We start from the raw sequence: 20859 nt of genomic DNA, 5'->3' as shown, positions 1-20859 counted from the left end.
AGCACGCATACATTTTATACTAATATTAATATTAATATTAATTTAAAAATTGTTGGTGTCTTTTAAACTTTGTTTTAAGCCCATCTTTGTTCGCAAATCACTTTTCAATTGCTATTCACGTGGTGGGGTAGGTGCTTCTGTTCAGCGAATTATACTGTCATGCACTGCTTGTGTGCAGTTGCATGGTGATTAAGGGTACAAAATGCAACACCGCAACGCATGCCATTGTATGAGACTTGGTTTGGTGGTCTTCGTCAGTCTTCTAATTTGAATGTACATTTTGCCCAATGCAGACTTGAAAAGCATGGTTCATTTGGCTTCTGGAAGTAATCATTCCCTAATCGGGTGCAATGTTAAAATTTAAAAAATAAAGACACAAACACAACATGAACGGCGCTAAAAAATAATAACACAGTACTGTATATTATTTTATTTTTTATTTTTACTCATTTTATCCGTTCAATCATAAATAAAATTACTAATTACAAACTTAAAAATAAATATTTGTTGCCTTTTTTTTTTAAAAAAAATTATATTATTTTTTAATGAACCCATAATATATTTTAAATTTCATCAAATTCTATTTTTAAAAAAGAATTACAAAATCACCCTATCATATCCTGAATGTATTCCATTTTTAAAAAAGAATTACAAAATCACCCAATCATGTTTTGAAAATGTTTAAAATATGTCCTTGCCGTGTCCAAATATATATATATATATATATATATATAAATTTTAGGACACTTCTAACTGTCCGATCTGTGACCGACATCACATAACACCCCCAGGTGAAGTGTCCATGCTTTATAACTTCCAACACATAGGTCAAGGTTTCAAGACCGGTAGAGAGAAGAATGAGAAATCAAGAGTTGTGTTTGAGTTCTGAGGTACACCAAGAACATCGAGAGTAGAAGGTAAAAAAATCTCTTCTTGAGTACAAACTTACAAAGAGCAATTTTGTCTGTTAAAAATTCCTGGCAAAAGAGTGCTCAGGTACACCAAGAACAAACATTTTGGTATCCAGTGAGAGTGATTCAGAAACTCTTTTATTACCATATATGTGTGCCTGAGACTCCAATGCGCATGACAATTTCCAGATAAAACCAGGATACACACAATAAATGTGTTAGAAAAAGAAAAGAAAAAAATTTATAATTTAAGCATAAATTTTCAATAATCAGTCACGTTGCATACAAAACAATTTCCCCTTAACCAACCTCCCATCCCATGCTCCGTCAAGACTGGACTTAACAAGACCAAATCTGCCATGTTTCCTTTTCTACGTGTAAAAGAATTTGATGTAAGATACTGGAATTGAGTTACTAGACTTTGAATTCTTTCTGGCTTTGGTTCACAACTTGAGCTTTGGAATAAGCATGAATCGGAAATAAAATCCAATGAGTTAGGTGCGGAGATAGCAATGGCCTCAAGCAACAAAATGATCAAGTCCCATTCCTTTTAGGTAAATGAGAATGATGCTTCTATCTGAGAAAGAATGGAAAAGAATTGAAACGACAAAAGCGATTGAAATGAATTCTCAATTAAGCGAGCTTCTTTGCACGTCCACTCGAAGGAGCAACATCATCTTTCTTGGTACCAGATGCCTCGGGCTTCCTTGCCCAAGCAGGAGCTCTGTCTGGCTCGTAACGGTAATCATAAAAGAGTTCCTCCCCTGCGCAAATTCGTTCTTTGGCAAATATGCCTACTCTGTGATCCCCTGTGACCATAATGACCTGCCACAGGATTGTGGTTGCATGTGAGGAGAATTGAACAAAAATCCATAACATGGTGATTCCTCAGTGTGTCTACTCATAAATTTAAGTCTTTAATAAGAGTAAACTACAAAAATCAGATGCATTTAAATCTGATTAATGAAGGCAGACAAAATGGCACCTTTGCATAGCAATTTGGATCTGGAGCATGATTGGCAAACTTCAGTTTGTCCCCCTTCCTATAAGCATCAAGAACAAACTGCATCCAAAAATTAAAGCAATTGTAATTCAGATTTTACATTTTAAGAATAGAAGAGTTTTTATTCAAATCAAATTGGAAGTCAAATAAGTATCATGCCTGATCGTTCAGATTAAAGAGAAACGAAGAATTTTCACGGTCATAGATCTTGCCACGCTTGTCTGCTTCACGATGTGAGATCAGTTCTCCAGTGTACTCACCAAGATATTCGTGCTTGCCAACACTATTCTGGAGAGTGGCTAAAGATTATCCCAAGGCAAGAGAAAAATAAAGCTTGAAAAAGTGCGTAAATGGTACTAAAATATTACCTTCAAGAAAGCACCCCAACCAGATACATCAGATCTTCCAAGCAAAACCTGTACGTACATAAAAACTGACTAAATTCATTAGAGGATGTTGCTAAAAGAACTACCATGTAAAGATCAGCAACTTTTATTTGCTAATTACTTTCTAGCACAGTATTACTGAATCCAGTGCAACCACATATTGCAATGAATACCAGTACCAACACTTAGACTAAATATATAACAAAAACTTATCCAATAACATTATAAAGCTGAATAAATGAAAAAGACGGCGGGGTAATGAAACAGGTAAAGTAATTAGTTCCCTCTAATAAATATGTAGAGAACTTTTGACTGCAGACCACCACTCTCTAATCTATAACTGAAAGTTGATTAATTAATCTTAAAATTTGATTCCAAACCAAGTGACTTGCAAGATAATACTACTACAATATCACAAGATCAGAGATTTAGAAATAAACCTTTCAATGTGTTTGAATTTACCCGTCCTAATCGTATTATAAAATTTATCATGATTTTTTAATTAGAACAGCATCAGAACTTCGGTTCAGTCGGGGAAAAATATGTTAAACCTATGTTGTCAGTTCACAGAAAGTAAAATCCAACATGTGATTACTACATGATCAAACAGGTCTGCCACTCCAGCCAGTTCTCATTCTATCCTTTGGAAGAATATGCTGCAACTTAGGGAATTTATGGGAAAAAATATTGGTTACAGAATTGGTGATGGTGCTGCTACAAGAGTATTTTTGGACCCATGGTGCCAAGGTCAGACTCTCCTTCAAAGATTCTCTCACACAATATATAGGGAAATTGGATTGCCAAGGAACTCCATGGTCTCCTCTCTAATTAGAGATGGTACTCGGTGCCTTTCTATTCCTCATTCAGCTGCTGCACTTGAGCTTCAGAATTTTATTTTGTCCATTACTCTCCATCAAGGAACTGATCAGATTGTGTGGAAGGATGGTCAGTTCAACTTCAAATCCGTTTGGAATGCTATGAGGACTCATCATTCTAAGGTTTCTTGGTATTGCCCATGTTGGAATGGATGCAGACATAGAGTTTCTACTACCTGTTGCCTCATTTTCATAACAAGATTCTGTCTTTAAGCAACTTGAGGCTCAGAGGTCTTGTTCTCACATCAGTATGTCATCTTTGCTATGGAGATGAGGACTCTGTTACTCATCTGTTTGTTATCTGTCACTTTGCTCAAGGAATTTGGATGTGGTTTGATGCTCTTCTGAACTGGCATATACCAAGCTTTGTGGATTTCCAGGCTTTGACAAACTGGTTTTTACATCACTTTAGTTCTAGTTCAGTCAAACATAATTGACTAGAAGACTGTTTTCTACCTCACTTTGGTATATCTGGGCTAAGAGGAACTTAAGATTTCATGATGGCCTGTCTAGATCTATTGAGGAGGTGGCTAGAACGATTAGGTGGGAGACAATTTCTGTTCTGGTCTATGTATGGAGGATACTCTGCTGCTGGGTTGATATTCTATTATGCTGGTGCAATGCTTGCTAGAAATGATGTGCTGCTTTTCATGTTGAGATTTATTTCAGTTTAGATCTTCCTTTAGCCAATTCTTGTTTTGGCTCTGTTTTGGCTTTGTTCACATGGGTATTCCCTTGTCTTCTCCTTGTACTTATTGTTGATATCAATATATTTATTCCCACTTTACCTAGGAAAAAAACCAGGAAAAAAAAAATCCTGCAATAATACTGAAAAAAAAAAATTATTGAAAAAAACGAAACTTTTTACTAGCTAGTCAATTGTGTGAAAGAATAAAAAATCATAGAGACAAATTTTAAGATTTAGACGAGATTATTCGGTGAAACCAGTACAGCTGTGCTGTAGCCAGCAATAATGAATGATGATCCAACAGAACCAATATATATTCAATTATTCAAAAATCATGGAGTATAACAAAATACGCTTCTGAAGAAAGTTAACAGAAAAACATCTTCACATAAGATGCCACTTCCTATGAACAAAGATCATCCATGACCATCTTTATTCCCAAATATGTTTGATGATGCTTCCTGTTGCTACTAAGGACTTTCAAAGCCAAAATACATTATCTTCATCTCAATGGTCAGTTTAATTCCCAGATTCAAACACAGAGCATTTTCAGGAATCACCTTCCTGAGATCACCAAGGGGACTATTCCTATTTGGAAAAGCCTTCAGAAAAAATATAATGGAAGGTTCATTGAAATGGCCACAGGGGGGGTAAACGCCAAGCTAAATAAAAGTTTCTCCAACATGGGCACTTATGGCAGCAAAGTCCTTCACAAGTATTAAAGGGCTTCTAGAAAGGTACAAAAAGGAAAAAAAGACTCAACCCGGTGCTTTATTTGTATTCATCAACTAAGACACTTGTTTCATATTTTAAAACCTCACGTTACTAAAGTATATCACTGTGCAACAAGGTAATCTTCAAAAACAAGTAATAAAAATGATAGAAACTTCTTATTTTTGGTAAATTAAAATGACAAACTTGCTGTTCTGTGTGCAGAAAATTGGTCAAGAGAAATAAAGAATAAATCATGATTACCCTTTGTTGCTGTTTAAGAAGAAGCTTCATGTTCCTACATTCATAATTATCGCCTCTTTGGCAAGGAACCCCAAGAGTGCCATCACCGCAACTGCAAGGCGAATTAGAATGTGTAATTGGGAGAAAGTCAAATGGACAGGGGGAGCTACAAAGAGTATTGATAGAACAATAGAGACAAATAGAGTGAGTATAAACATATATAGACAGTGGACACTGATAAAAATTACAATCTTGAATCCAACTGAGATATAAAAACGTGAAAATTACTGAAATGCTCATAAATAATGTCAATACTGATTAATGATTCCAGAGTTTCAGAACATGCATATGTACAAATATACATATGTCGTTATGTACAAACAAATATAAATATATATATCAAAATATGACAAGTTAGGGTTCTTCAATCATTATTAAATCTTTAGAGAAAAAAATAAAAGAAAAAGAGATTAGTTTCAACAATTTGAAGCAACATGGCCAGGACTATCAGTGTAATTCCGATGCAATTTGATGCATTTCAATAATAAACACCTGCAGAAACACCTTTAATAAATCATTCTTATTCAAGGATTTATATGAACGAAGAGCAAGTGGTAAAAACATGGTCCAGACAATAGATTTCATAAACACAAAAGGTGTAGCAAAATCTTTTGCAATCTTGAGACCACATAAGGTCATTTCCCAGTGTATGTCCTGCCTATTCTTGGTGCTGGGAATGGAAGACAAAATAGACTTTGATCAAACATGCTTATATTCTCCCCCCCTCCACCCCCCCCCCCCCCCCCCCCCCCCCCCCTCCCTCTCTCTCTCCAAATAGGGGTCACCATTTTTAGTACCATTTTAGCTCAGCCTCATAGCAAATTCTCATTGAAAATTCATGTAAACTTGAGGTTCTAGATGCCAATATATAAAAGCACGAGTTCCATATCTCATTCTTGACTTTGACCTTATTCTTTTTTCCCCCTTTCTGCCTTTAGGCTGTATTATCTTATTTTCAACAAGACCTTTACTAAATACAAATCAAACATTCAGTTATTTACTTCTCTAAGAAGTTTGACAACCATTTTTTTAAACTTTTTTTTATCCACTTTCAACAATGAATTCAGGTAAGACATACCATTAAAATTCTGGAAAACTTCCTCTTACAACAGAATCCAAGATTTCTATACCTCATGCCTTTTTCAAATGTCTCATAGTAGGATAATTTTTTTAGGCACCATTAACCCTCGAGTTTTGTTGGACACATTTTAAAGTGTTAGGTCATCTCCACTGTTGTATCATTTAGCTCTTATTTAATGCCTTTTTCCATAAGGCTCCATGTGTTTAGAAGGGAAGCTTTGGAAAGTGCCTGAGATGGAAAAAATTTCAACTTTTATAACAGTTAGGAAAGCAGGAAAAAGAAGATTTTGGAGACAGTAAGATTCTAGTAATTACTTAATTTTCTCCCAAAAGTTTCATGCAAAGAAGTACAAAAAAGTGTATTTTCTATTAATTTTCATGTTTTCAACTTTCTTGTAAAATTTTCATCTGGCTAAAGTACTTCCATCCTTTCATTGTACTCTAATTTGTCAACAAAAAGAATGGTCCCCATAAATTTAGCTGTCCTCCAAATTCGATATAGCACGATGTGTATCTGATATCAGGGAAGATAAATCATGCAAAAACCAAAACAAATTTGAGATCCACCATTGTTATTTACCATGGTTTATTTTAATAGCAAGACTTCCATTGAATAAAGCTGTTACATATATAGAGTGTAATCATACATCTGATGGATTTTAAGTCACACCATTGAAATGGCCTGAGCATCAAATTGAATGACAGACATTGAACCAGAAGCTCAATTTTTTTTATTTTGAATTAATATAAAACATTTAGTTATTCAAAAGAATAAGGAGAATAAAGGTAACGTACAAAGAACACCCAGTTGTAATGTTTTACATCTACTAAAGGAGCACCATTTTTTGGAAATGGGACTAATGAAATCCATACACTAGAATGAATCTCAAGCATGGACCCCATTTTGGCTCCACCAAATTCGCTGTGAACCAAAATCAAAGTTGAAATCACTCTTCTAACTTACCAACTTCCCTTATTCTAGCCCCAGTTCTATATTCCCAAGTTTCCCTTGGTATGCAAACATTTGGGTCATGACAAACATTCCCTAGTTTTAAGAAAAAGAGAAGCTATTATTCAGTTATCCTTAGTTAAGAAATCATACCGCCTTCTAAAAATAATTGCAACTTCAGACGCATCATTTATAATATGCAGAAACTAGAAAATATCGATTCTCCTCTCCCTCCCAGTTTATGATACATAGAAATATCAATTCCTCTCTCTCTCTATATATAAAAATATATATATTTATATATTCACACTTATTAGTACAAACCCATGTCACTGCAAAAAGTAATGGCCCCACCTAAAAGCCCTCATAAGCTGGACCAACACTATATAATGACCTTTTTATCCACCCTCAAAACTTCTGAAGCTCTTAAAAGTAAGTGTTCTACTTACTGCTGCATTCTTCTTCCAAGGTTCACAAATGTAAAATTAGTCATTTGCTTTTGCATCTCCATTTATGCCAGTAACGAGAGGCTAAATAACAGATACTTCATTTATAAGTATAAAAAATAATGTCACTTATCAGGTTAAAGAAAAAGTAACAGATTCTGTCCAAGAGTTTTTCTCTCCAAGCATCTACAAGCCCATATCCAACAGATAGAAACATGCCACGCTATCCCTTGTTCAACTACCCACTATGTTATGATTTCATGCATAACTTAATCCCAACAGAAATGATGATGATGCTTTTTTTAACCGTTAGATATGGGCTTCGAGACACTTGGAGGGAAAAACTACTGACATGTGCCAAAAAATTGAAGATTGACAAAAGATGTGTGCAATGCTTTTTCATCTTTAGTTGCAGAATGGTTTCATCATTAACCAGTGCTTAGCTGAATGAATTAGATTTTATTTTCAAACTAGCATTTGCTGCAAGCCACCAACATTAGTTCACTGAACTCTAGAAAGAAATGATAGGAAACTCACCTGACCCAACAATTCCTGCAAACATCTGGATCACATTCCCTGTCTGCAGCAAAGCACGGACATTGACGACTTCGACACTGACTTTTGGCACAATGACAGCCTCTAAAACGGTTCTTGCAACTCTTTGGACATCTAAATAAAAAATGAATTCAGAATCAAACAGCTTTAAGAACCCTTTGGACATCTAAATAAAAAATGAATTCAGAATCATACAGCATTAAAGCCTGTGCAGTAGTATATAAACATATAATTTACTCATTCATGACAGTTATAACTGGGATTCTCATTTTTTTTTTTTTTAAAAAGGTAGCGATGAACTCTGCCTCTCCTATATTGGTAGATATTTTACATCTTCACTGCAGAGAGAGAGACACAGAGAGAGAGAAAGAATGATGAAGGCTCACCCGCAGTATTTCTCACAGCAGGTCCCATTTACAAGACAAGGACACTGCTTTCCACAGGCAGATTGACATCCACATGGGTTGTACTGCCGGCAAGGCTGATCTTTCCTCTCAGAAATCCGTTTCCTAATTGAGTGGTAGCCAGCAGACTTCCAACTATACTTTAAGCGACGAACTCTGCCTCTCCTACGCAAAAACCTTGATCTTCTTCTAGGTTCATTACCCTAATGAGCATTTCAACCAAAAAGAATAGAAGTAGAAGCATTCATTAATTAGGTAAAAAGGTCATTAATTAGGTAAAAAGGTTAAGAGGAGTTCATTCTAACATGCCAAGAAATATAGATAAAGTGATTACCGTAGTATCATTGCAGTCAACCTTGCCCTCAACTAAAGAATTTGCACCAACACCTGCTCTGGAGAACAGGTTATTCTCAGAGCAATTCATGTAAAGATATACCTCCAAACATGTCTTCATACCATTCATGAGATTCCGAGCAATTAAACAGCTGTGATGCAAAATAAGACCATCATTAGAAAATCAATGAATTGGCAGAAGTGGGATCCCCTAAAAATAATTTAAGGCAGAAAAAATCAAAATATTCAGCAATATGAACTGTGTTACATGGACTCTCCCATTCCCCTTAACGCAAAACCGTGTTGACATGACATGGGTATGAGTGGGTGATATGTGTTCAATACACGTATTGAAAATTGGACCATCCAGATCCTCTACATATGATGGAAGAAGAAATTTCATGCCAAAGAAGGGATTCTTACATTTCAATAGATGGAGTCCCCCCCACCTTTTTACCGTATTCTGTGTAACTTAAATTATAGGATAAAATGCGAAAAAAAAGAAAAAAAAAAGCCAAACTATTAATTTGTGGCAGTTAAGGACAATCCGGTAGTTGGGTTGATCGGAAAAAGCAAAAGACACTTGTACCCTTAATGAAACTATGTCATTTTGACACTTATATGCTTAATTGTATGATGTGGAAGTTGTAATCTCATAGACCAATGAAAATGCAACAACTCATCCAACACCAATACCCCCTCCCACTTTCTCTCTCTACAACTATCTACACCTTCAAAGCCTATGGACCGTCTCTCTAACCCATTGACCCCTCTTCCATTTTCTCTCTCTACAAAAATCAAGCCTATCAAAAGCCAATTTCTCATATATATATATATATATATATATTAACACAAGGTAGTCTATATATATAGACACAAAAAGAGAGTATACAGAAGGGAAGCGACATAGAGAACGTACACAGAGGCGCACAAAGCAATGTATATTTAGACAGAAGAGAGTACAGAAGGGAATTATATATATATATAGACACGCAGAGAGAGGAAAGAGGGAGCGTTTAGTCTATGTGATGCACGTTGACCATGCTCCGGGAGCACATAAGCGATATGCTGAACGTCGCCGACACGAGCTTTGGCGAGATTAATTTCTGAGAACATGAAAATAGGGTTTTGCAATCAATAAATTTCAATTGCAGTTGGGTTTGCTTGGTGATGCGCGAAAACATATTCATGATTTATGCAATTAGGTTTGCAACACGAGTGATTGAGTGCCTGTAAATTGAATAGATTCATCAAGTGTGATTGGGGATAGAGGAGTTGGCAAGACAGATTCATCACGTGTAGGGTCACTGGTTTCAAGGTATGATCGGAACTAGCCCATGGAAGCTCTCATATCTTTTTTCCACTTTCACAGTCATCATAAAGATCACAAAAACGTTTCCAATTCTCGGAGGATGAAGAACAATTAATTATCCAATTGTGTGGTTTCTCTTCAGGTATTTCCTGATAGAGACCGATTCCAACTAAAAAGAAGATGAACAGTGATATATATACGTGTGTGTGTGTGTGTGTGTGTGTATTGATATAAAGGCGTGTTTGGGTGTTTAAGAAGTGTTTCGGTGTAGTGTAAATGTCACAATGGGGCTTTAGTGTCTTTCCATGCTCATAAGGATATTATGGTCATTAAAACTATATTGTGTGTCATGTGACCAGCGCATGGTCAATTTAACGGTAAGACCCCACCGGAGTCTTGACAGATGGGGCAATCTGCAACAAAAATGCATAGTTCAGGGGGTTAGTTGCAACTTTAGTAGTTTAGGGGGTTAATTGCTAATTTCTCAATAGTTCAAGGTTTTATTTTTTTTGGCATTTTACCCTAAATTATAATTGAGTATATTTAGATAAATTATATTATTATGTACCATATTATGTATTTAAATGTGCAAGATGTGTCCACTAGCCCTCCTTCAAGTTTTGAATAGCTCCATTGACCTAATATTACTAACAAGTATGCAAGATAAGCAAGTTCATTAACTTATTTGTCGACGACCATCTGCCTTGGAAAATTAATGTTAGATAGCAATTAAATTGTTCAAACAATGACCACAGTTATCACACTCATGGCATGCATTGAAGACACCAGTGAAGCCAAAGATAGGAAGAAAAAATCATATAAGATCACTGTCATAAACCAAGACCAATCACACAGTCAGAAAACAATGGTAATCCATTGTAAGAATGTCAAAGCAAGTTCTGAAAGAAACACATGTTGAAGGATTTAAATATTAAAGTGACACCCTCTTTAACATATTAAGCTTTTAGAGTAGATGGTTGTTAACATGACGGTCTCGAGTTCAAATCTCACCGTCACCCTGAAAATTAAAATTGAAAAACATGTGTTGAACCAAAAGAAGTCCACAAGTGAAGGGGCGTGTTTGAAGGATTTAAATATTAAAGTTACACCCTCTCTAACAGCTTAAGCTTTTAGAGTAGATGGTTGTTAACAACATGCATGTTTAGAATCATCTCAACCTGGCTACCAATAACCAAATGCAAATAGAAATAACTGACCTGTTCCTGCCAAAAATCTCCACACCTTTTGCAAAAAGGGCTTTTTCAATAGCTTTCCAGGATTTATCATCACTTACATAATATTTACAGGTGTTCTCATCCACAAACTCTTCTTTCCTCAAGGTGTCATCACTGCAAGTGGCATGTCGTCCACTAATAATGCCATCTAGTGGACCATCAGGAGCTTCACCCTGTACAGTTTTGTGATTGTGCAGGATCGGAAATCCCTTCTTCCTAGACCTTCCAGCACTTGGAGATTTTGCTTTCTGTGAAGAAGAACTAGCATCTTCATTGTCTTTTTGTGAATTAGATCGAATTTTCACATCTCTTGAACCAAGGCTTCCACTTAAAACAGAATCAGAATCAGAAGCCACTGCTTTCTTCTGCTTTTTCCGCATGCAAAATAAAACACGCTCAGCAACTCGTTTGCTATTTCTTTTCCGAGCCCCACATTTTCCAACAAGCTTAGTCTTGGGTGATGATAAAGAGCCCGGGGTAGAAGGGGTGTCTTGTATGGGTCTAATCTCTGAGTCACTGCTTTCTGATATGTTTCTTGCACTTGATGAAGCACTACCATTTTGGCAGGACTTTGCCCTCCTTCGTACAGATGGTCCTGCAGAATTCCTCCTCGATATCTGAGACCCAACAGCATCAGATGCAGGAACAGGTTTTTCGTCAAAACCGACTTGTATGGGCGAGCTTGCTGCAGCGTTAGATTCTGACTTTAGGACCTGACAAGAATCAATTAGAAGCTACTTCATTAGTTAGTATGCAAATGATTCAAGGAGATAAATTCCCTGCTACACTTACCAAAGTAGTCATAAACCAAACATATTTAATGAAAATGCCAAAAGGGAGGTTAGGTGTTCAAGTCTCAGAAGAGACAAGTGTGAGCGAGTACGAACTAGGAAAAATAAAAATAAAAGGGAGGTGCTAGGTTACAGGATTCAATTCTTTCTTTCATTTGAAAAAAAATAAAAATAAAAATAAAATAAAATAAACATATACCAGTTGATAACAATGCTGGCCACATGGTACATTTTTATCATCTGGATAGCACCATGGAAGTTGTTTCTCAGCCTGAAAACAGTTAGAATAATGAATAAAGAAGGATCCTGGAAATTTCCAGTATTGTAATTTTCATAAAAATAACTAAATACAAAATCAAGTTACAGGGAAGACAAGATCCTGTGAACACCCATGCAATCTACAATCAAAGACCTGCCAATAGAAAACAGAAATTGCGAGAGAGTTAGTTATGGGACAATAGCACCAAATAAATAAGAGAATGAGAGAGTAGGCAGCAGCATTTACAAGACAGCGACGACAAAATAGATTGTCAAAAGAATCCAGAGCGGCATCAAGATCTTTATCAAGAAATGAATCCACAGCCCCTTCAGTATCCCCATTCTTGGAGACTGCCGCAGCATTATCTCCCTTGATAAGAACTTCGTATCTTGCCTGTATAAGATGTTTGATGGTGGTTCATATGTCTGTAAAGCCAGCACAAAATAAATGGGAAACAGCTGGAGCAAAGCTTAAACTATGACCAGTTTGGATAATTAGATAATGGGAAGGAGAACTGACAAGCAGTGCACGAATAGCAATAATTAACAATAACATTTAGTAGTAGTAGTACTTAAAGCTTGGGCTACCAAGTGTGGGAATGTGTTAAACTTTGAAAACAGTCGCTTTGAGAAAACAAATGTCAAAAGTTAGGTTTACACCAGTCTACTCTTGGCATTAATTAATGGAAACCACACTGGGTAAGAATAATAACAAGAACAATAATAGTTAAAGCTCGGGCTGCCAAGTGTGAGAATGTAGGTTCAATTTTGTAATCAGACACATTGAGCTAAACAAATGTCAAATGTTAGGTTCCTACCAGTCTACTCCCAGCATATTTAGTTAACAGAGACCACATATGGTAATTTCCTTTAACATACTAAAAAACTAATTCTACATACAGAACTAACACACCAAAATTAAGACCAACCAAACATTCTCATTACAGGTGGATACCTTAACTTCAGAAGGCTTTCTAGAAAAACACTGCGCCAGCATATCCAACACAGCATCAGATAAACCAACTTCTTTGATGGTCATTCTAGCAAAATCCCATTAGAAAGCACTGTAAGAACATATACTATTTTCCATTTTTCCATGTAAAAACTTCATAAAAACATGTTCATAAAAACATTCTGATAATATATGCATTATTATCTTCAACAAACATATGTCATGCGTATATTATTTCGATAAGGTATGTAAAACCTAAATGATACATATAGAAACAAAATGCTGAGTGCAGCACAAAATCTCAGCGAAAATTTAAGAAAAAAGGAAGCAAGATCATATATGATGACTGCAATGCATGCGTGCAGCGATGCATTGGCACCAATATTGTAACTTGTAAGGTACTTCCAGGGAGAAGCCTGGGAAGGTGTTCAAATTCCTTGAATTATGAACAAAGATTTCTTTTAAGAGGGTAATTCTAATGATCAAATTCACAAGTTATTCAGGGACTGTCCTTGTAAGTCATGTCATTGTGATAAAAATCAGGTCCCACTGTTTGTTTTAATGAAATGAAGAAAATTCATTTGAGTTGAAAGAGAGTGAGGGGAGAGGTAAAAAGGTAAATTATTGTTCCAAGTGATAAAATCAAATAAATGATACTTGGGGGAAAAAATCAAAAAATTTATCAAGAAAAGATAAATAAATCATTGAAAGCACAAATATATTTTCATAATATAAAATGACAAGCAGCACAGACAAAAGCGTAAGAATGGTAAAGGCCCAATAGCACAAGTTCATCAGTGTTTAAGGAAATATGCACATGCAATGGATGGAAGTGTGTTTTGCCGAGTGAACATTGAATAATGCTAAAAAAAGAAAAATCATTGCTTTGATGAGAAGTATCTCTCAGACTTTTGCTTCTATAAAAGAAACAAAAAAATATCATGCACATGCAATACAGAATACATAGGACATATTTGAAAGCTTGCAGTGGAAGTGATTCTGAAGCTGTAAATTGAAAAGCATTTAAAGAACAGTAGAAAGACAAGTGCATTACATAATTTAGTTATACTAACCGAAGAATATAATCTTCAGAATCCCCAAATTCTTTTTTTTCTTCTTCATCATCAATTACTTCTTCCTCACTGTCACTGCAAATTAGAGCTTCACCGCCATTTTGATCATAATAAATTCTCCTCCGACCTACTACTGACTGATCCTCTGTCATTCTTTGATTTCTGCATCAATTTTATAATAATATCAGTAATATCTCAAAAAAGCTCAAAATAAAATATTAATGAACATGATGGACATATTATCATTAAATAACATTATTGAACAAAACTTAAAAGAGTATTTCCAGAATTGGGCCAAACTCATGCCTAACTAAACAAAGCCTTGTTCCAGCTCCCAACCACTTGAGGTCTACTACATGAATATTGTTTCGCAATTCTGTTATGTGCCATAACTTTAGTTAAAAAAACACATAATGGCAAAAACCATATAAAAAATCTATTTCTAATCCATGCAAGCTAAAACTCCATGCTTTTCAATCAGTTGCGGTCATACAATACATGCCAATGAGCCACTTGAATCAAACATCTTGATTACCAAGCAATTAAATGATGTAATTGAGCATTTAAAGTATTCTCATTAATTGTTTTCAACTTATCACTCAAATACAGCTTGAAAATAATAGTAACAGACTAACAGCAACCTGTGAAATTAAATGAATGGTGACACCTTTAAGATCTAGAGCTCATAAAGAGACAATGTGGCATGTGCTACACTCGGCTGCTAAAGACATGTCTCTCTGAATTTAATATGGAAAATGAAGAGATGAGGGGCTCATATCTCCAAAGACATTAGGAGTCAAATGTGTGAGGCTCGGTGGGCGGGAGCAGGCCTGTGAGAGGAAAGGCTCTGGTGTGAGCTACGTGTGCTCACAATTCCCACATTGCCTGGGTGTGGAAGAGTGAAGTGCTATATGTAAGTTCATCACTCTTTTATGACACAACGCGTTTTAAAGCTGTGATGATCATGAGCCTATCAAAACTCTGGAATTTAGCGTGCTTAACCTGGAGTAGTACCAGGATGGGTGACCTCTTGGAAAGTCTTTGGTTTGGGGGAGCCAAAAGCGGACAATATTGTGTTTGGTAGGGTGAGGGCCATTACAAATGGTATCAGAGCTTGACTCAACTAGAAGTGTGCCGACGGAGACGTCGGACTCCCAAAGGGGGTGATATTGTGAGGCTCCGTAGGCAAAAGCAGGCCTGTGAGAGGAAAGGCTCTGGTGCGAGCTACGTGTGCTCACAATTCCCACATCACCTGGGTGTGGAAGAGTGAAGTGTCATATGTAGGTTCATCACCCTTCTATGACATAACGCGTTTTAAAGTCGTGATGGTCGTGAACCTATCAGAACTCTGGAGTTAAGCGTGCTTAACCTGGATTAGTACCAGGATGGGTGACCTCCTGGTAAGTCTCTAGTTTGGAGGAGTCAAAAGCGGACAATATTGTGTCGGGTAGGGTGAGGCCGTTACAAAATGCATGGTTTGATTGAGTGGACATTGCAACTTCCAAAAGGAAAATAACAACTCAGATGAGATACAGCCCAATGCTCAAGTGCAATGAGAAAAGACATAAAACACTAGGTTAGATATAAGGGGATATAGCATTAGCACAAAAGCTCAAGCCTCAAGCATGTCCGTCATGGAATCCAGCGTAACCTAAATGGTCTAAGTTGTCTCACACACACACACAAACACTTTTAGAGGGGCTTTTGTGTGTTAAACTGCCTTCCAATGGAAAAAAGACACCCAGACATCCAGAAGTCTTTGATAAAATGATCACATCTCAAAACCCCCGTGAAGGGATCCCACCCAAACCAATTCATCAAGCCCTTCCTCATCCGCTATCCAAGGGTATAGCAAAGCCAGAAACTCTACAATATCCTTCAACTCCCAATTTGGAAGATGTCGCTTTGAGCTGCACATCCCATGTCACCCTCCAGTTATCAAGATGATAACAATCAGAAACTGAAATCTGCTTGTCCATTGCAATCCTAAATAGTCTCATAAAAGTGCACGTAAGAGGTCTATCGCCACACCCAGTATCTACTCAAATTGAACAAGTCTCCAACTCGTCACCTTGAACCAAATATGCTTTGAAAACTAATTCCAATCCTTTTGAATGAATTTCTGAACTCCCAATCCTACTGGAGAACTCACCTCCCTAGAGCTACATATAACCCTGTCCTCCCCAATTTTACTCCCTATGGCCCTCCCCAACTTTACTCACAATGGACCTCCTCCATGATTTGGTTCCCTCCACTCCAAAACTCCAAAGATATTTGCCCAACAAAGCTTTGTTGAACGGATCAAACCTCCTAATACCCAGCCCCCCTAACCGGACTGGGCTGCACACCTTTTCCTAATCCACTAATGCCGGTTTGGTTGGAGAAAAATGGAAGAAGAAGAAAAGAATGGAAATAGAGGGAAAGGGTATGAGAGTTAGTAATTGGTTTTTTGCCCTTATATTTTATAACAAGTGAATTCCAATTTTGCCCTTATCACTCACAAAATAAAAAATCATTTACTTCTTTCTCTCCACTATCTTTCCCAAACACTATATAAGGCTAATACTACCGAACACACTGAGGGGTTAACACTGTCTTTCCTTCCTTTTCTTTTATCTCATAACTAATGTTATTCTTTCTTTTCTTTTTCCTCCTATTACACCAAACCACATCCTAAATGAATCTTATATTCATCACTCATGCATCCCCATAGAAATTATTTTTATGGCTTCTCAATCCTCTTCACAGCAGAATAGGAGATCTTAAATAAGGATAGAAAGTAAGTTGGAAGAATCGAAAGGTACTCTTAATTAGAGTTATATGGCCACCTTTGGAAAGATATTGCTCCTTCCAACCTGCAAGTCTCCTCTCAAACTACTACAAAATTGAATCCCCCCCCCCCCCCCCCCCCCCCCCTTCTTCAAACCCCCAAAAAATAAAAAATAACCAACAGACTTGTGGCCTAGCGGTACAAGGCTCCTATTTTCCCAAAGGAAGGTTAGGGGTTCGAACCTCAGTGGAGGCAGTGTGTGAGTCCCAACTAGGAAAAATAAATAAATAAAATAAAATTCCCTTCTCTTCCTCCCAGTCTTCCCTCCTACTAAACAGAAGAGTATAACTTAAATGGACATATAAGCAATAACTAAACAGTTATTTCTGAAATATTTTATAATGATTATAGATCAATAATATGTATCAGGTTCAGAACTTTTATTATCATGTGAAATGAGGAATCTGAAAGGAACAACATTACATCGTACAAGCAAGCAAAGGAAAAAGAAGTTATGTTTAGAGACCAAAACAAAACTGTTTTGACTGAAAACATAGTAATCTCAACACACCTATCCAAGAAAATCCAAGTTGTGTAAGGAGGTAATCTTTTCACTTCTGCAAGCTTGATAGGGCGAACAACATTCTTTACTGCAATACTAGATCCTAGAAGAATTGCTGAAGATGCATGGCCATCTTCTTGGGAGCTATTGCTTTCTTTGTCTCCATTATTTATATCATTACCATTTTGCATGTCAATTGCATCTTTCTGCCTCTTTGTCAATAAATCTACACTTTTATCAATGCCGATTAACTTACTGTTTTTTCTTTCCAATGATAATTTATAAAGATGGTTGCTGACATCAGCCAGTTTTAGCCTGTTATCTTCCATTCTTTTCTGAAACCAAAAAATAACAATACATAAATAAAAAGAAATAAAATTTAATAAACATGCTATAATACAGGACTAATATTTAAACTACCAATAACAATTGCAGGTGAGAATGCACCTTTATATATAAACAGCGGTCAACAGCAACTTGTTTCTTGAAAGAATCAATAACTGATAAAATGTCCATGGGAGATACACTTGTTTCTTGCAGCTCCGCCATCTACCAAAATAAAGACAAATTAACCTACTTGACACTACAAAATGTACTCCCTCCAAACCAAACTGAGTGTCTTCTTAAAAACAAAAATAATAATAAAAAAATATAATAAGCTCAAATTTCAATAAAAGGTGTTAATGCATTGGCTTTCCGAAATTACCTTTAAAAAAGGTCAAATTCTAAAGGAAATAATTCATTTATTCCAAATTGAGGGGTTGTATGGAGAGGTGAAAAATAAATTATTCTTTTGACTTTTCAATAATTGGTCACATTTTGGGACAGACAAACTAGAAAGCAAGACAAATTAAATAGGGAAAAAAGAGAGTATGCAATTCATTAAATAAAGCAAGTAAAAGTTGAAAGAAGATAAATGGAAATTGATGAAGTCCCAGTGGTGTTATAATTAATGCAAAATATGAGAGGAACAATTATTTACCCAGAAAGAAAAAAAATGTAGCAAACAGAAAATTAATTTGAATTTTATTTTTAGACAAGCAGAGGGAAGAAAAATATTAGGAGTGGAAATCTTAAATAAAGAACTTGACGAGCATAAGTAAAGGACAAAGGAAAAGTCCAGACCCAAAAGATAGTTGTATCCACATACTTGAGCTTAAAACTTAGAACATGTATTTGACACTTTCTAAACACCAGCTTTAAACATAGCACTTACAAATAAGTGAATTGAACTTAAAAAGTGAAAAAAGTTTCACTTTATGGAAGAAAGTTTTCAACTGGTTAATGCCTTCTAGTACTTCCACTGATTTCTGTTGCTTTAAATTTCCAGTCTTGTACAAGTGAATCGGCGGTGGGCACAATAAAGGACAACCACTCGTGTCTTTCCCAGTATGTGTTCGTCTATTTTTGAAACATTCTCCCCGATTCTCTCTTACACAAAATCCTAGCTGAGTTGGGGATGGTTCAAATAATATACCAAATTCATCGCCATTGCACTAATATCCCCTCTATTTTATCCTCACAACCGAATAAAAGCTAACCCAATATCAGCTATTTCAAATAAATTCGGTCTGCCCAGACCCCCAACCCCCTCGCTCACCCAATTTCAGCATTAATCATTGAACCCAACACCTAAACTTATCTCTTTGACGTACAATGCAGCAGAAAATTAGACTCGAAAAGGTTTCATATTTGATTAGATCAACGAGTCACCAAACAGTCAATTGCACAAAAAAAATAAATAATTCTTCATTTGCCTGTGTATATATATAAACATACCTATAAATTATAAATACAAATCAACAACAATGAAGCTATGAATGTAGCTGGAAACACGACGATTCGAGTGAATTGGAAGCGTAAGGTTATGCATTGACAAAATAAAACGAGGTACCGTGGGGTCGTTGGGAGGTTCTGATCTGCAAGCGGAGGCGGAAACAGAAGGCGACGCCTTAGGCGACGACATTGTCGGTGATTGTAAAGCTGTGTCGATTTCGAATCAGCAATGGAGTCTCGGTGAAAGATCGGACACATGCGAAGGCAATGCAATAGATAGATGCACTGATACAGTAGGGTTTGTGGAGTTGGGAATTTGGCGGGTCCGAATTGAAACCCTAGATTGGGAGGGCCATAAAAGGACACTTTCTGTTCTCGGCGGTTCAGATGAGGATTTATTTAATTCCTTTTTTGGTTGGGTCATTGGTGTGAGAAGTAAATAAAAATTGGGGGGAAAGTGAGTACGTGGCCTTTGCTTTTGAAATATTGTACACGCTCCTGGTTTGGACGGTAGGCCAGCTAATTTCTATCAAAAACAGCCAATGTTAATTCTCTCAATTCATAACTTAATTAGGTTCGTTTCTTGCCAATCAAAAATTAGACCCATATTATAAAAAGTGAGTTTGAAAGTAATTGTGTGTTATACATGTGAAACAGATACGGGATATGTTCAATAGTGTGTTCTTTTAAAAAAATCTCATGGGATGTCTTTTTATTTTTTTGTTAATGAGTTTACAATACAAATAAGAATTTGCTTAATTGAAAAGAATGTTCTATTTTTGTTCAGTGAAACTAAAGCATACATTCGACATTGAGAAGTTGGATGAGGTTTTGAGTGATCAAGCTCCGGATTCGAAGTTTCTAATAATAAATTAGAAATTTCATCAACTTCAGACAATGAATATCTTAGAATTATAGGAATTTTAACACGGAAACGCGTTTAATTTGGTAACATATCCAAATTATACGCTTATTATGTAATTAATATGAAATAGGAAATTAATTTATGAGTCTTTTATTTTTTTCGACCACAATGAATATCAAAGTTCATAGAAGGTATTACTTTATGAATGTAAAAAATGTTAAATTTTACTTGTTTCTTAACGGTTATCAAAATTTTGAACAACTCAAAAAACCTTATATGGTATAATGTGAATTGAAGTGCAATGGGAGGACCTAAATTTGATGCCAATGAAACTGCTGGTACACCGGGGCTAGGGGGAGTTAACTCCTTAAAGCGTCTCCAACACTCTCTCAATACTCAAAATATAAGAGATTTATTTTCCGATACACTCTAATGGTGTGTTATACAACCTCAAAATATAAAATTCTCAAAACTTTTTTCATACATGGCAGAAGGTTAAAGTGTTAGCACAATTGGAACAGAATTGTTAAAATATATCATTTTGGATGAAATGTACTACTGGAGCAAAATTGTAAAAATATAATATTTTGGCACTATAGATCCTTCTTTACAATGAAGAAA

The 20859-nt window shown here is 36.0% G+C and overlaps 1 protein-coding gene across 2 annotated transcripts; it reads right to left on the bottom strand.

Moving 5' to 3' along the window:
• Positions 1-1125: 1125 nt before the first annotated feature.
• On the bottom strand, positions 1126-19803 carry LOC132284537 (histone-lysine N-methyltransferase CLF). Of its 2 annotated transcripts, XM_059786645.1 has the most exons (17): positions 19492-19800; positions 18045-18146; positions 17607-17932; positions 14266-14427; positions 13196-13280; positions 12488-12634; positions 12347-12394; positions 12182-12253; positions 11174-11904; positions 8646-8796; positions 8294-8514; positions 7890-8021; positions 4839-4929; positions 2283-2330; positions 2074-2202; positions 1897-1974; positions 1126-1736 (listed from the first exon to the last, which is right to left on the bottom strand). In XM_059786645.1, the coding sequence occupies exons 1-17, from the start codon at positions 19561-19563 to the stop codon at positions 1545-1547; spliced, it is 2787 nt and encodes a 928-aa protein (XP_059642628.1). In that variant the 5' UTR covers positions 19564-19800; the 3' UTR covers positions 1126-1544. The 2 variants fall into 2 exon arrangements, with proteins under 2 accessions (XP_059642628.1, XP_059642629.1); XM_059786646.1 differs by lacking the exons at positions 1126-1736; positions 1897-1974 and having other exon boundaries at positions 2283-2347; positions 19492-19803.
• Positions 19804-20859: the final 1056 nt, after the last annotated feature.

Source organism: Cornus florida, unplaced genomic scaffold, assembly GCF_030987335.1.
Source record: "Cornus florida cultivar Cherokee Brave unplaced genomic scaffold, ASM3098733v1 CherokeeBrave_3.0.0_Hap2_Chr11, whole genome shotgun sequence".
Taxonomy (NCBI): domain Eukaryota; kingdom Viridiplantae; phylum Streptophyta; class Magnoliopsida; order Cornales; family Cornaceae; genus Cornus; species Cornus florida.
This window is presented reverse-complemented; position numbering and strand designations above follow the sequence as displayed.

Bases quoted from the DNA above. Each gene is read 5' to 3' on its own strand.
- LOC132284537 (XM_059786645.1), bottom strand. From the start codon at position 19,563: ATGTCGTCGCCTAAGGCGTCGCCTTCTGTTTCCGCCTCCGCTTGCAGA. The intron at 14,428-17,606 runs GTGTGTTGAGAT...AAATTGATGCAG, and splicing joins ACTTGGATTTTCTTGGATAG to AAATCAAAGAATGACAGAGG. The intron at 1,737-1,896 runs GTGCCATTTTGT...ATCCTGTGGCAG, and splicing joins ATCCAAATTGCTATGCAAAG to GTCATTATGGTCACAGGGGA.